The sequence below is a fragment of the Equus przewalskii genome, chromosome 6, assembly GCF_037783145.1.
Source record: "Equus przewalskii isolate Varuska chromosome 6, EquPr2, whole genome shotgun sequence".
Classification (NCBI taxonomy): domain Eukaryota; kingdom Metazoa; phylum Chordata; class Mammalia; order Perissodactyla; family Equidae; genus Equus; species Equus przewalskii.
The window spans coordinates 19,508,289-19,525,160 of record NC_091836.1 but is presented as its reverse complement, the minus strand read 5'-3'; the positions used below and the strand labels follow the sequence as shown (position 1 = coordinate 19,525,160).

The 16,872-nt window shown below is 35.0% G+C and overlaps 1 protein-coding gene across 1 annotated transcript in view; it reads left to right on the top strand.

Moving 5' to 3' along the window:
* Positions 1-16,872, top strand: part of RDX (radixin) — an 85,502-nt gene that overhangs the window by 10,020 nt on the left and 58,610 nt on the right. The window contains exons 2-3 of the mRNA XM_070623072.1: positions 6,102-6,174; positions 15,482-15,565. Coding sequence (XP_070479173.1) covers positions 6,163-6,174; positions 15,482-15,565 — 96 coding nt within the window. The 5' untranslated portion in view covers positions 6,102-6,162. The remainder of the gene's footprint in view (positions 1-6,101; positions 6,175-15,481; positions 15,566-16,872) is intronic.

Here is a 16,872-nt window from a genome sequence, read left to right as displayed (position 1 = left end):
TAGAATTTTTTTTGTCTCTCTTTTTGAAAAAAGATTAAATTACTTAGATTTTATTAAATGTTATGGTGAAGTTATAGGTCCAACTTCAGTTTGTTTTCTTAGAATTATGATGTTCTTTCTTATTACAAAAGCTCTATGTTGTTTTTCTTATTACAAAAGCTCTATATTTTCATTTTAGAAATTTACAGATTCATTCTAATTCCTAGACACTCATTTTGGAGTATAATTATTCTGGTCTTTTCTCTTTGTTCATACTTTTTAGAAAGAAATGTGATAATACTGTATGTATGGTTTTATAACTTGCCTTTTTACGTAGTAGTTTTATTTTGCCCTGTCATTTAATATTTTTCTCTACCATTTTGATTGGCTGCATTGTGGTCTAGCAGAGCGTACAAGTGTGCCATGCATGGTTCACTTAACTGACTTCTCAGTATGACATATACTTTTACAAACAGCACTATAACTAGAATCTTTGTAGTTATAACATTGTATACATTCATTATTGTTTTCTTCAGGTAAATTTCCGCAAATGAAATTATTTAGCACTTTTTAAATATCAAAAATAGGAAGACAGTTTAGTATATGGGAGAACACTGGACTATAAGTGTCAAAAGATCTCTTAGCCATTTAGTACCCCTGTAACTTAGGACAAGTCACTTTTATGCAGTGGACCTTGTTTCTTCAACTGTAAAGTGGTCATAATGTGACCTGTCTTGTTTGTCTCCTCAGTTTTTAGTTAGAAGAAAATTAAATAATGTATAGGAACATACAACTATGAAGTATTCTATAAATATAAGTCATTGTTAAGTAATCAGTTTACTTTCAGTGGGTAAATAAGGATGTAGAGCTTTAGTAAATTCTTCTCAGATAATTTATAATTAACTGAAATAAAACAGGGTGAAGGCTAACTTGATTTTTAAGAGAGAACACTGGTCTGAAAATATGTGTTTAGAAGCTTCTTTTAGAAGTCAGCTGTATCCTTATTTGCAAAGGCTTTTTGTTAGGGACCCCCCCCCCCCCCCGCCCCACTTCCCCACAGTTCATATAGATCACTTAGGCTTTTGGAGATTTTAAAAGATTTTAATTAGCTTGCTTAACAACCTGATTTTTGTATATCCTGGCCTATGATATATTAATACTTTTATGTCAGCAGAGCTCTCTTATTAAACCTGAAACTTTAGTATGGATTATTTTGCTTGAAAGGTCCTTTTCTGTAGAGTATAACTTGAAGTAACTCTAAGAATTGAAAATATGGGTAAATTACTTTTTAAAGGAAAAGAAAAAAACTCTGCCTTCATTTAGTTTCCGTATTTGATTAATACGTAACTTCAGAAATTCTATAAACCTGCATACTTGATATTTATTTACCTGCTTAGCTGGCCTCGTGTTTGATACTTTTTCTATAATTTGAGTGCTTTAACTTAGTTTGTAGTCTGGCATGTAATTAATGCTCACTTTCTTTCCTTTGATCTTCGTTATTGGTGAGAGGTTGCACAGGAAGGGCACAACAGCCATATGGTTTAATAAATAACATGATCAGTAGATGAGGAAGCTCTCTTGAGTATCTGTTAACTTCTCTAGGGTGTGGCCATGGGTCTGAGATGGTAATGGATGCTAAATCAAGGAGTTAATGTAAAACTTGAGTCTAGGACAATTAAATCCCTAGTGCTCTGGTAGGAGCAAACTTGAAACACCTCTGTAGGGATACATATACAAATCAGGCCTTGCAGGATTCCCACATCGGGGAGTGGGTTAGGACATGAACTTTCTGTCCAGAATTAGAAACTTCATTAAGAAATAAGCCCTAATGAAATGAAAATAGTAGAATAATTTTATAATGACATAAAATAAACATAGGTATAAAAGAAGAATTAAAACGCATTATAAAATAGCATGGCATTATTAAAAAGCATTTTTTAAAAATCCGAAAAGGAATTTCTAGAAATAAAAATAATCACTGAAATTTTAAACTAGTGGAGAGATAAAACATTAAAAACAACTAGAGAGAATTAAGGACTAAAGGCATGTTGCACAGAGAGATAAAGAGTTGGAAAATATGAAAAAGTAGGCATAGATTAAAGAATAAGATATCTGGTATGTATCTAATAAGAATTGTTGAATGGAAAGAGATGATGGCTAATAATTTTACAGAATTTCAGAAAAGTGTGAGTCTTCAGAATAAGGAAGCTTACCAAATCCTGAACAAGATAAATAAAAGTAAATCTGAAGAACACCAAAAAAGAAAATCTTAAAAAGAGGCAGATTACCTCAGAGGAATGAGTTAGATTGACAACAGACTTGTCATCAGCAGCAGCAGATGCCAGAAGAAAATATCTTCCAAATGCTGAGGGAACACCGTCAATTTAGAATTTTGTGTGCAGCTAAACTATTACTTAATGAAAAAAAGGAAGTATTCACAGGGAAGATACAGCAATTGTAAACTTATACTCAATAACATAGCCTAAAAGCATATAAATAAGAAAGTGGCAGTATACAGGAAGAAATTAACATTGACAATCGTAGTTGGGAAAATTTAATACATTTTTTTCTCAAATTGATTAAGAAGACTAAAATGGGTTAAAATGGGTGATAGTGGAGAGACTGTAAACAAAACATTAAGTACTTGGTCTAGCTTGATCTAATTTATCAAATGCGGAAAAGACATTATTTTCATTTATATCTGGAACATCAAAAAAGAAGCTAAACTGACCAAGTACTAAATAGGAAGTTTTAATGAATTCTTTGGTTATAGTATAATAAACTTAGAAATAAATAATAAAAAGACAGCACTCGGCCCCAGGCCTCTAACCATTCCATTTGAAACCTTAAAAAAATTTCTTAGTAGTGATTAGAAATTGTAACTGGAAATTAAAACAGAGCTAACCATTATGAAAAAACCACGTATAAAAACCTGTGTGGGAAACTACTAAAGTGATGCTTAGGAAAATGGTGTGGTTTCAAATAGAAGGCAAGACAATTTTCTCAAAAACTATGCCCCAGAAAAGGAGATTTCTATTTGTGTTCCTAGGAGCTCTCTCATTGTGAGATGTTCTCTCTCTTGAGCAGACAAGTGCTGTTTAGGCCAGGCCCGCTGACCTGAAATGCCTTAGTGCAGGTGAGTTTGGAAAGCTCACAGAGCTCATCTGATAAGTGATTTAAACATAAAGAGGTAAAGAAATCTAGAGCAGATATGGTTAAAAAAATCACTTAAAAAAGAATACAGCGGTTACACTGTAGATATTAAAATATATTCCAACAGTACAACTAGGGAAAAAATTCCTAATGTTTTATATAAATGGGTAGTTGTGGCTTGGGATAAAAATTTTAGTGATAGTATAATAGACTAATTCAAAAAGTGCTTGTGTAATCTGAAAAATTTACTGTAATTCAAAAAGTTCTGATATAAAGCCCTCATGTCTCATGTGTGTGAGGAGTTTGAAGAGAACTGTTCTATGAAATATGAGATAAAGCAAACAATGTTCTGAATCAATATTTTATAGGTTTTTTTTTTAAAATTTTTTTTTTTTATTAAAGATTTTTATTTTTTCCTTTTTCTCCCCAAAGCCCCCCGGTACATAGTTGTGTATTCTTCGTTGTGGGTTCTTCTAGCTGTGGCATGTGGGATGCTGCCTCAGCGTGGTCTGATGAGCAGTGCCATGTCCGCGCCCAGGATTCGAACCAACGAAACACTGGGCCGCCTGCAGCGGAGCGCGCGAACTTAACCACTCGGCCACGGGGCCAGCCCCCATAGGTCTTTTTTTTAAAGTTTGGCACCTGAGCTAACATCTGTTGCCAATCTTCTTTTTTTTTCCCCTTCTTCTTTTCCCTCGAAGCTCCCCAGTATGTAGTTGTATACTGTGATTGTGGTCCTTCTGATTGTGGCATGTGGGATGCCACCTCAGCATGGCCTGATGAGTGGTGCCGTGTCCGAGCCTAGGATCCGAACCAGTGAAACCCTGGGCCACCAAAGCGGAGCATGCGAACTTAACCACTCGGCATGGCACTGGCCCCAGATCATGTGTTTTTGATATTTAAGTATACTAATAAATAATCTAAATACATATTTGGTTATTTTACATGTTCAAATGATACAAAATTATTTTTAAATATTCTTACTTGCAAAATAGGGGGATGACTTTATATTTGGAGTTGCCTAATACTTAGACATATTTAGTTTATGACCTTAATACACATATTAGAAAAGAAAAAAGATTGGAAATTACTTAGGTAAACTTTCAACTTCAGGGATTAGAAAATGAGCCACAGAGTAAAGCCAACTAGTGAGAAAGAAAAATGATGAGGAAAAGGACAGAAATTAGTAAAAGAGAAAAATAAAAGAAACAGAAGATCAACAAAACTGAAAGCTGGCTTTTAGACCAATAAGCTAAGCAAACTTCCGGCAAGATTAATCAAGCAAAAGTGAAAGCAAAAATTAACAGTATTAGTAATGAAAAGAGGATTATAACTGCAGATGTAGTAGAGATATAAAAAAATCATGAGAGAATAATACTATGACTGACTTTCTAGAAATATGTCACCAAGACTCGTAGAAAAGCAGACTTGGCTCTGGAGTAGGGACTTAAGAGTTTTGACTATGTTATGTTTGAGATAATTTTTAGATATTGAGCAGGTCAAGTTAGCCAAGCAAGTTCTGGAGGCACAGATTTGGGAGTTACTGGCTTATAAATGATGTGAAAAGCAGGTCGATTTGGAGGCTCTTAAGACCTGAGATGATATGGGTCTGAACTAAGACCATAGTAGTGGGATGAAAAGAGAATACAGAATTATAAGATAGGATGGAAGTACATTTGGGTTCATGAAAGTAGATGACTGCGGGAAGGGAATGTTGGTCTCTCATTTCCTAGATAATTGTTAAGGAAATAAGAGGAAATGAGGAGTTTAATACTTACCAACTGAATTTCATAGCTCAGTGTATGAGATAAAAAATATCTCAGGAGGAAGTTCCTTCTATAGAAAGTTTTATTGGCATGTGATTGAATAAAATTTAGGGAAGTGGACTGACTTCGATGCTTCATTTTTATTTTGATTTGGAGAATTTTCAATTTTGTTGATTATAGCATCTTAAAAAACAATTGATAATGTAGTAGTAAATGTAAAACATTGTATTAATTTAGTTGACGCTAGTATAGTGAATAAGGTTTCTTGGCAGAGATATTACCAATGTAAGCTGATTTTAAAGTAATAATTTATCTAATACGCTTCCCGCTATAGATTTTCAGATTGGAATGATAATCACTTTTTCAGGACAACTAATAATGATTAAGAATGTTAGATATTTTGGTTAGGTTTGTAAGAGGAAAAACCAATTTTGTTAGATGTTTGTAAGAACATTTACCCAAAGACAGCATGACAGTTTTCCTAGATTAGGATTCCCTTCAGTTGCTTTTGGGGGAGAAGATACAATTTAACGTTGGTCTTGAGGACAATTCTAAGTTTCAGTTAAGGCAACTAGCCTGCTACTAAGTAGCTTGCAGCTTGCTGGTGAGGAGACTATGGCCGTTTTATACACCTTAGGTGAATAAGCTACTTTTTACATGTTTTTCTCTACTTGGATTTTTAAGCTCTCAAGAAGAAAAAATAATTTTCTTTAAAAAGTTATCTTTTTATAGTTTACATTAATCAGAATTTCCTTTTGTCTTTGGCAGTTCAGAAAAAAGGTTGGAAAGCGTTCTTGAGTTTCTCTCTTTAGAATCTGAATCCATCTCTCTTCACTGTTACTTTCCTTCTGTCTACTCCATGCTGATGTAAGGGTGAACCTGACTCAGAGACAGCATTTGAGCCCTGAGCAATCTTGTTTCTTTGCTATGTGCTGTCACTAATTAAATTAAAACTTGTAGTTAGTGATCAGTATGTTTATATTGTGTGACTTGAGATGTGTGCTGTTTTAAATCACATCTGTGAATGTTTTTAGAGAATGTGAAATGATAGTAGAAGACATTGGAAATTAAAATGAGAGCTCTGTTACTTTAAACTCATTTTAAAATGTTTTAATATTTATTTTATCCTATATAAATCATGTTAAAATAAAAGCATTATATAAAAATAGAATAGGTCAATTATGCTTTCTTTTTCTTTAACAGAAAGTGACAACAGGATTCATAAAAGTGAAGAATTTTTAAAGGTGACACAAAGAGAAGGAAAATGCCGAAACCAGTAAGTGTATTTTATTTTTGCCACTATTTACTTAATAAAATGTCAATAGTATTGAGTTCTTTTTGGAGCAAGGCAAAGTGCTATGGTAGAGCTTTTGGGAAGAAAAAGGCGTTGCTATTACTGTTACTTGTTTTCGATTAACATGTCTAGAGCACAGTGTTGTGGGCCAGTGAAGAAGAGGTGTAGGTCACATTCTGGTTAAGATTAAAATTCATGGGTTCTGGGATCAAACTGTGTTAGTTCTTATCCTGGCCCTGCCACTTAATTTGAGTGACTTTTGTTAGATTAGTGCTGTCTCTTCAATTCTTAATTTCCTCATATATGAAATGGACATATAATTACTTACTTACTTAAGGGAGTATGGTGAGAATTAGAAGATCTTGGTACACATTCAGTGCTCACTAAGTGGTAACTTATTGTTAAATAGGAAGAATTAACGAGAAGTTGGAAGGATCCGTGCATTATTAATATTCTCATAATTCTAGCTTTGGTGCTAGTGATACCGATGCTGATGTTGTATAGTCTTAGATTTTTTGTTTAAGGGTACATGTGTGATCATTTTGCTTAGTTTTATAATTATATAGTTCTTGACTAAGGTTTATTCCTTTTGTCTTAGGATAAATATTCTTCATCTAACAAAACTAGGGTGTTTTTTCAATAATGTTTCTTTTGGCCAATTATCTTTTTAAGAAAATCTTTGGTTATAGTTATTGGAATTTTCTGGTATGGATATCACTTTGGAATTTAAAGACTCAGCAGGTAACAAGGTGTGCATGGTTGGAGGGAGAGAAGAATAAAAAGAAATGAAAGGCATAAACATCAGGAAGGAAATGAAAGGAAGAAGTAAATTTTTCTGTTTGTAGGTGACATGATTGTTTATGTAGAAAATCCTCAGGAATCTACAAAACAACTACCAGGACTAATAACTGAATTTAGTAAGATTGTTGAACACAAAGTTGTATTTGTAAAAATCAGTTGTCTTCCATATATACTAGCAGCAAAATTTGAAAAAGGACGTAAAAAAAATTTCATTCATAACAGCATTAAAGACATAAAATTCTTAGGAATAAATTTACAGAACCTGCACAAGAGCTCTACACTGAAAACTTGTGAGAAATTAAAGACTGAAATATACAGAAAAATATACATTGTTCATAGATCTATTTAGAAAATATTAAGATGTCAGTTCTCCCAAGACGTAATGGTGGATTGAATGCAATTCCAGTCAGCTAAGTCCCAGCAGGCTGCTTTGGCTAACGAACAAAGTTAGAAAACCTTCACTCCTGGATTTCAAGACTTACTCACAAGCTATGAAAATGAGACAGTGTGGGGGCTGGCCCTGTGGCATAGGGGTTAAGTTTGGTGTGCTCCACTTCACAGCTTCAGATCCCAGGCGCAGGCCTGCCCCTCTTCTCAGCCATGCTGTGGCAGCAACCCACATATAAAGTAGAGGAACCTTGGTACAGATGTTAGCTCAGGGCTAATCTTCCTCAGCGGAGAAAAGAAGACAATGTGGTATTGGTGAAAAGATAGATAATAGGATCAGTGGAATAAAAATACACCTACACACTTATCTTCATTAGAATTTCAACAGAGGTATTACACAGTTCAATGGGGAAATTAAATTCTTTCCAACAAATGATGTTGGAACAGTTATCCATATGGAAAAACTTGAACATTGACCCTTATATTGCAATTTATCCAAAAAATTAACTCCAAAAGGATCATAGCCCTAAATACAAAAGCCCAAACTATAAAACTGCTAGAAGAAAAGATAAAACATTTTTACAACTTTAGGATAGGCAGACTTTCTTAGGTAATACAGAAAGTTTGATCTAATAAGAAAAATTGGATTTCATCAAAATTAAAAACTTTTGCTTGGGCCAGCCCCAGTGGCCTAGTGATTAAGTTCGGTGTGCTCTGCTTTAGTGGCCTGGGCCTGGTTCCCAGGTGCAGACCTTTTTTGTATGTGGCCATGCTCTGATAGCGGCTCACATACAAAAAAGAGCAAGATTGGCAACAGGTGTTAGCTTAGGGTGAATCTTCCTCAGCAAAAACCAACCAAGCAAACAAAAACTTTTTCTGTTTGAAAGAGAGCAATAAGAAAATGAAAAGGCAAGACAGAATGGGAGAAAATAATTGAGATATAAAGTTCTTTTAGAACTCACTAAGACAGCCTAGTTCTTAAAAAATGGGCAAAAACTTTGAACAGATGCTTCACAAAAGAACGCACATTAATAGCCAACAACCACATGAAAAGATCCTTAGTGTTGGGGTCTGCCCTGTGGCGTACTGGTTAAGTTCACCCACTCTGCTTTGGTGGCCCCAGGGTTCACCGGTTTGGTCCCAGGCATGGACCTAAGCACTGCTTATCAAGCCATGCTGTGGTAGGCATCCCACGTATAAAATAGAGAAAGATGGGATGAATCTTCCTCAGCAAAAACAGGAGGATTGGCCGTGGATGTTAGCTTAGGGCTAATCTTCCTCAAAAAAAAGAAAAGATCCTCAGTGTCTTTAGTTAGCAGGGAAACATGAATTAAAACTACAGGGAGACACCACTTTATACTCACTAGAAGGGCTTAAAATAAAGACTGATAATATCAAGTTTTGGTAAGGATGTGGATCAGCTGTAACTTGAATATATTTCTGGGAGGAATGTAAAAGTTTACAACTGCTTTGTAAGCTATTAGTATAATTGAGTGGAGAACACTTATTATTCCTTGGAGTAAGGATTCAAAATTGTATATACAGTTTGATATAAATTATGTGGTGTTAATGCAAAAAATTCTGGAAGAAAAGATTTTAAGATATTAATAGTGTTAGATTTTTTTTCCTTTAAACTTTTAAGGTGAGAGTATAATTAGCCACCTCCAAACTCCTGCAAAATAAAAAAGAGAAAGTCTAATTTTTCAAAACACAAAGCTTAGAGAAATTTCATTTGATCTCCATGTTTTACACTGATTGTGTTGGCCCCATTTTATACTTAGTAGATGTGTAATCTTGGTCAAGTCACAACTTCTATAGACTTTTTTTTTACTTGTAAAATAAAGTTGATTTAATAAGTGCTTTGATTACCTCAGAGAATTACTATTAGGATCAAATGAAAAGGCGTTAAAAGTTGCCTTATAGTGCTTTTTTGTTAAACATACTTGTAAGTAATATTTGTATTTTTCATAATGTTATTTATGTTAACATCTAATAGAGTTATTCTTGTTATATTTAAATGAGTTAATAGCTTAAAATTTTTTCAGTTTTAATTTCTAATGTGGTAACGTTGATAGACACCCCACATAAACAAAAGCTTTTTGGGATGCTTAATAATTTTTAAGACTGTAAATAGATCCTGAGACCAAAAAGTTTGAGAACTTCTGGCCTAGGCCATTATTACTGTCTCTATAAAGGTGAGTTATTGCAATGTCTGAGCTCCAGCCAGCAGAAATGGAAGAAACAGCATGGGGAGGCAGGCTCACTACTTTATGCCTAGGCGCTGAAGTGGCCTCTGTCTTTTCTGCTCATGTTCTGTTGGTGAGAGCTTAGTCATATAGCCGTACCTAATTGCAAGAGATACTGAGAAATGTTCTGTGGCTCAGTAGTCATATGTCCAGCTATAATTCTATAAAATTTTGGCCGTCAAACAATAAGCAGTCTCTGCCACAACCATATGGTTAGTTTAAAGGAGAAAAATCATGTGATAAATTGAGAAAGATCAGTTACTAGAATTGAACAACTATTCATGATTTAAAAAATAAAAACCAACACCTCTTAAGCTAGGTATAAAGGAAAACCTACAGCAAAAGCTGTTCTTAATGTGTTAACAGTGGAAACCTTTCTTTAAAAAAATCATAAACAAAAGATACTATCACTGCTCTGTTCAGCATTGAACAGGGAAATCTGCACAGGAAAGGAAGTCGAAGCTCAAGGACTGGAAAGGAAGAAACACTCTTTGAAGATGTTAAGATTCTTTGTTTATATCAATGGTTGGCAAATTATGGCCTATATGCCAAATCCAGCCCACCACCTGTTTTTGTACAGTCTGCAAGCTAAGAGTGGTTTTTACATTTTCAGTGGTTGAAAAAAATTTAAAAGAATATTTCACACGTGAGAATTGTGTGAATACAAATTGCAGTGCCTATAAAATTTTATTGGAATACAGTATGCTCATCGTTCATTATCTGTAACTGCTTGGTTGCTATAGTATCATTGTTGAGTAGATGCAACAGACTGTATGATCTGCAAAGGCTAAAATTGTTACTGTTTGGCCCTTTACAGAAAAAGTTTTCTAATCTCTGGTTTATGTAAACACAAAGATCGGCAGGCTCATTATAACAGTTGGCAAGGGAACTGATAAAAGGATCAGTATAAAAATCAATTGCATTTCTACCAGAAGCAAAACCAGGAAAAATTTTGGAAAACTATTTTATTAGGTTCAAAATCCTGTATTTGATACCCTTTCAGTTAGATGAGTTTTTAGTATTTGAAATTTTTGGGATTTTAGAAAGATGAATATGCTGTATATTATGTGCATATGTCATTATATAATGAAACTGTAATCAAGATCTGTTGCATCACCTCAGAAACATAATTCTATAAGCTGAATGTTCATTTGAAGTAGGATAAGTGAATTCACCAGATAATCTCACATCACTTCATGTCAGATTTTTGCTAGAAATTGCTAAACTTCAGTTTTCAGTGCTTTTAGGATGTTAAGGGATTATGGACCTGTATTTATAAGAGCTACAAAACCATAATGATCTAAGGGAAAGATATCTAACAAATGATCGATATGATTTTTATGGAGAAAATTGTAAACACTTTTTTGGAAGATATTAAAGAAGACCTAAGTTAGTGCACAGAGCTGTAGTCATGGCTAGGGAGAGTCAATATTGAAAAGTTGTCGTTTCTTACCCTAAGAGACTAAGTTTAGTGTAGTTCCAGTTTAAATCATAATTGTGGTATTTTGATAAGTTTGCAACTTTGTATGAGCCAAGAGCAAGAACAAAGAGCCAAGAATAGTCAAAACAGTCCTGAAGATAATGAGAGGAGACTTGCCCTGCCAGATATCAAGACTTATGTAAAGTGTAACTGTAATTAAGATGGTATGGTATTGGCAGAATAGTTAAATTGACCAATGCAACAGAATAGAGAGCACACAATCAGACTCATACCCATTGACATTTGATTTGTGACAGAGTAGTCTTTCAAGAGCAAATTAACTAATAATATAGATCATTTTGAAATTTTGAATCTCCATATCATTATCCTTATGGGGATTAAAAAATGAAATTGGACCTCTACCTCAAATCATTAGCAAAAATCACTCAAGACAAATTATGAAAAATAAAATTTACTAGGAAATATAAGACTATCTCTATGACTCCATAGTAGGGAGGGATTTGTTAAGGATGGCAAAAAATGCTACTTGTATGTAAAACATTAATAAATTCAACATTAAGATTAAGAATGTGTTTACCGTAAAGGGCACTTCATGAAGTAAATGACAGGCTGCAAACTGGGAGAAGATTTTTTTGTAACACAAATAACTGACAAAGGATTAATGTCTAGAATATGCTCCAACATAGGAGTAAGAAAAAGACACCCCAATAGAAAAATAAGCTATAGGCATGAAAAAGGATTTGAAAGATAAGGAGACTGAATGGTCAATAAACATCGTTTTCTGTTGCTCCATAACAAATTTAGTACCTTAAAACAACATCCGTCTATTATCTCACAGTTTTATAGGTTAGAAATATAGAATGATGTATCTGGGTTCTCTGCTCAGGCTCTCAACGCAGAATTCATTTCCTTGCGAAATGATCCATCCTTCTTTACTGGAGAATGAAGTCTCTGGTGTTCTTGCTAGCTGTTGGCGAGGGGTCACTCTTAGCTCCTTTAGGCTGATGTCAGGTCCTTGCCCCATAGCCCCTCCATTTTAGCAATGGAGAACCTCTTTTGTGTCAAATTCGTCTCGCACTTTCAATCTCTCTGACTTCTGCAACCAGTCAAGAAAATGCTTTGATTTTAAAAGACTCATGATTAGCTTAGACCCACCCACACAATCTTTTTAAGATCAACTGATTAGTAACCTTAAGTATGGCTGCAAAATCCCTTTTGTCATGTAGCATAGCATAATCATGAGAGTAATACCAGAGGGTGGAGATGATGGGTTGGGGGGACTGTCTCAGAGTTCTGCCTACCTCACATACAAAAATGTTCTCAGCCTCATTAGGAATCAGGGATTTGCACATCAAGACCATATTGAGATATTGTTTTATATCCAGTAGATTGTCAAACATTAAAAAATCTGATAATACCAACCCTTGGTAAAAATATAGATCAGCAGGAATTCTTACGTACTATTGATGGGAGTGTAAGTTCAATCATGTTGGAAGACAATTCAGCAATACATGGTAAAGTTGAAGGAATGATACTTTATTCCTTCGGAATTCTGAGTATATACTTGTAGAGAAACTCAGACACATGCACTAGGAGTCATTTACAAGAATGTTCATAGCAGTACTCTTCTTAATAGCCAGACAGTTGGAAACATTTAATGTTCATTATTAGGTAAATACGTGATTGTTTAGTCACATGTAGATATTATATGGCAGTAATTACAACTACAGTCATGCATCACTTAACCATGTCCCGAGAAGTGTGTCGTCGGGTGATCTTGTCCTTGTGCGAACATCATAGATGGTATAGCCTACAACACATCTAGGCTATGTGGTACTAATCTTAATGGGACCACAGTGGTATATGCGGTCCCTCGTTGATTGAAATGTCATCATGCAGCACATGACTATACACACAAAAATGTGAGTGGATCTTAGAAATGTAATTGTGAATAAACAAACTACAGTGTAGTGCAATTTCTGTTTAAACTTTTTGTTGAAATAGAATATACGTATCCAAAAGAATACATCATTAGTGAGTAGTTGATGAATTTTCAGAAAATAAATATACTGATGTAACCATTGCCCACATCGAGAAAGAGCACTTTTTTGGTAAGTACTATAAAATTTTAATACAGCTAACAATCAAGAAAAATTAAATATTTTACATATAGATACCTACATTTGTGGTAGAACTATTCTTTTTTAAAAAAGCAAGGTAGTGACAAACACAAAATTCAGGTTATTGCTTACCTGTGGAGGATTGGGGACAGAGAAATTCAAAAAGAAGAAATACACTGATATATGCAACATTATTTGTTATTTCTAGTTATTAAGTTGGATAGTAGATTTATGGGTAAAGAAGAACTTTTTCTTTGCTCAGAAAATTTCTCACACAGAATGTGGATTTTCCACGCAAAGCAGTTCTCCAGTTCTGTGCAGACACCAATTGTGTGTCCTGCAGTTTAATTCATTCTGACGCCAACTACCTGGAGTTAGTACAGACCCCACAGGTTAAGGGCTCAGTTCCACAAGACTGCCCCCCACTTTAGGTGCCACTCACAAGTAGTGGGTCCCCAGGTTACCCATACATCTGTCTAATTGGGCTACAAACTGAGGATTCCCTTCATCCCCTCCTCAGACTCTATAATTTGCTATAAACAGATCACCGAACTCAAGGAAACACTTTACTTACTATTCCCACTTAATATAAAGGATCTTATTAAGGGTACAAATCAAGGATACAGATGAAGAGGAGGCACATAGGAAGAGTCCAGAAGGGTCCTGAGCAAAGGAGCTTTTGTCCTTGTAGAGTTTGAGGTGCACCATCCTCTGCATGTGGATGCATTCACCAACTTAGAAGTTCTCTGAACCCTTTTGTGTAGGGTTTTTATGAATGTTCCATTACGTAGGCATGATTGATTAAATCATTGGTGATTGGTAATTAACTGAATTCCCATCCTCTCTCCTCTTCCTGGAGGTTGGTGTGGGTGGCTCTAATCGTGTAGTTTGTTCCTTTGGTTACCAGCCCCCATTCTGGAGTTATGTCGGGGCCCATCCAGAGTTACCTCATTAGCATAAACTCACCTGTGGTTGAAAGGAGCTTATTATGAATAACAGAAGACACTCCTCTCACATCTATCATTCAGGAAACTCCAAGGGTTTTAGAAACTCTGCTAGGAACCAAGATGAAGATCAAATACGTATTATTGTATCCCAGGAGGTTTCATTTTATTATGCTTCATTGTTTACGTATGTTACATGTATTGTTTAATGTGTATCAGTATTTCCTAACAGATAACTGTTTTAAAGAAAGATCTGAAAGATTTATTTGACTAGAGAAGTATTTCAGATAAAAGCTACATGTGCAGGGGCCGGTTAAGTTCATGTGCTCCGCTTTGGCAGCCTGAGGGTCACTGGTTGGGATCCTTGGTGTGGACCTACTCGCTGCTTATCAAGCCATGCTGTGGCAGGCGTCCCACATATAGTAGAGGAAGATGGGCACAGGTGTTAGCTCAGGGCCAGTCTTCCTCAGCAAAAAGAAGAGGATTGGTGGTGGATGTTAGCTCAGGGTTGATCCCCGCCCACCCCCCCAACACTCCCCACCCCTACTCTCACCCCCGCAAAAGCTACATGTGTAGAGGTTCTGCTTGTTAGAATGAGGAAAACATTTAAGGGGAAGTAAGAAGTCTGATTTAGAATTCTAACATTGTGAGTTAAAATCAAAAAGATAGATTTGTACCACATCATGGTGAATGCTAGGTGGAGATGCTACTCTGGAGTTAAAATTGTTTTGGTTAAGGCATGTTAAATTTTTGGTGAGATATTTGGAAAGGTATTTACACAAAAAAATTAGAATTTAAGATAGAGTCTAACAAAGGGCAATAGATGAATGCTTTTTATAAGGTGAAGAATACATTTGTAGTATGAATAAAACTAAATATCTGATTTTTGTGTTGAAAGAAATATGAGATAGTGAATGACATTGGAAGAATTTGTAGTTATACCTCAGTTTAAATGTCTGCCCTGCCATTTGATATCCATGTGTCCTTGGGCAAGTAATGGGAACTCTGAGTTTCCATAGAAATGAACATCTTCTAGTATTGTTGCAGGGGCTGAATGAGAATATGGAAAGCTCATGGTCTTGTGCCTAGTATATGTTAAATATTCAATAAATGTTTTTAAAAGAGAACTTTGTAAGCTCTTTGTTTTTCAAGTAGATTTGAGATTTCCTGTGATTAAAATCAAACTTTATCACTTTAATAAAGAAAATATTAGGTACAATTATGAAGTTGCTCTTGACTGGCTACATATTATATGACTTTATTTTATAAATCAGCTGAAGGTATTTTCTCATGCCTAATACTTAGTAAGTATAATCTCTCTCCTGATTATCCCTTTTGTTTTTATTACAGATCAATGTACGAGTAACCACAATGGATGCTGAGCTGGAATTTGCCATTCAGCCTAATACAACTGGCAAACAACTTTTTGACCAGGTATCGTTTAGCCACATAAAGTATGCAACTTTTAACATCATAATTTGGATGCTACTGCAACTTGTTTCTGTGTTTTCCTATACCTTTACTAATAATGCAACAGTGTAACACTAGGAACTTTCCATAGGTATTCAGAGATCTTAACAACTATAGTGACATTCTTACTCTTTCTCATTCCTAGATTTGAGGAATAGGACTTTTTGAAAATAATTATTAGCAGGTATTTATTTAACATCTGCTATGTAAATCATTGAAATGAAGACTAAAAGGAATTAAAAGATAATCTACATGGTGGAATAGGTGGAGATTCTAGACAGAGGAGATGGCAAGAGCAAAGGCGCAGAATTATAGGCTAAAGTAGGCACCTAAGAGCAGTTTGATGTCATGTTAAAGAACTTGGACTATTGATGTTTTTTCTCATTCTTGAGTACACGTTTGTCACCTGTGGAGCTTTAAAAAAAGAAAGGCAGTGCTTGGAAACCATCTCCAGAGATTCTGATTTAAGTGTCTGGGGCCTACTCTAAACCATTAGTATTTTTTAATTTAACCTCCCCAGGTGATGCTATATGTAATGTTGTAAGTAGTCAAGTTTTATTGAGAAACGGAGGAAAGAGATTGGTGCCCAGAGGTCAAGTGATTAAGAAGGTGAACTGATGATTGCAAAGAGGAGGAAGGTGAGGTATCTTGCATGGCAGGAGTCTTAGAGGAGGATAACTTACATATGAGCAGGAGCGCAGTGGTCTGTGGTCAGACTAACTTGACCTTAGAGGATGGGAGAGAAAGTTCCTAGAATCACAGCAATAAATAACCCATTAGATGTCTTGGTGTTATCAGCTGTCATTCTATCTATATACTGATCCAAAATATGATGAAATAAAATTTTAAAATTTTGTTAATTTTAAAAAGTTAATAGGGTGGTTTCTTTTTTTGACAAAGTAGTATACTTAATCTCCTGACTAGGTGATTAATGATCTTGAAAGCCCTGATAAGGTCTTTTTTGGAGGATGAAAGACTGTTTTTGTGTGAGTGAGCGAATTTTTAAAGCAAAATCATAAGCAGCTACATGATCCTACATTATGGATATTTTACCTGTGAGCAAATATCCCCTTCTGTTGATTCTTCTTGACCTCCTGTTTGTAAATATATTGCCTACTTATTTGAATAAAAATGTGAATGGAGTTAGCATTTATTGTACTTTATAGCAAGTTGAAATGTTATTTACAGTGAGTGAAATGTTTGTGGTAGTCAAGAACTAATCAGCAAGTGGGCCTTTTTGGTATTGGATACAGAGAAGTATGTGTTTTTTA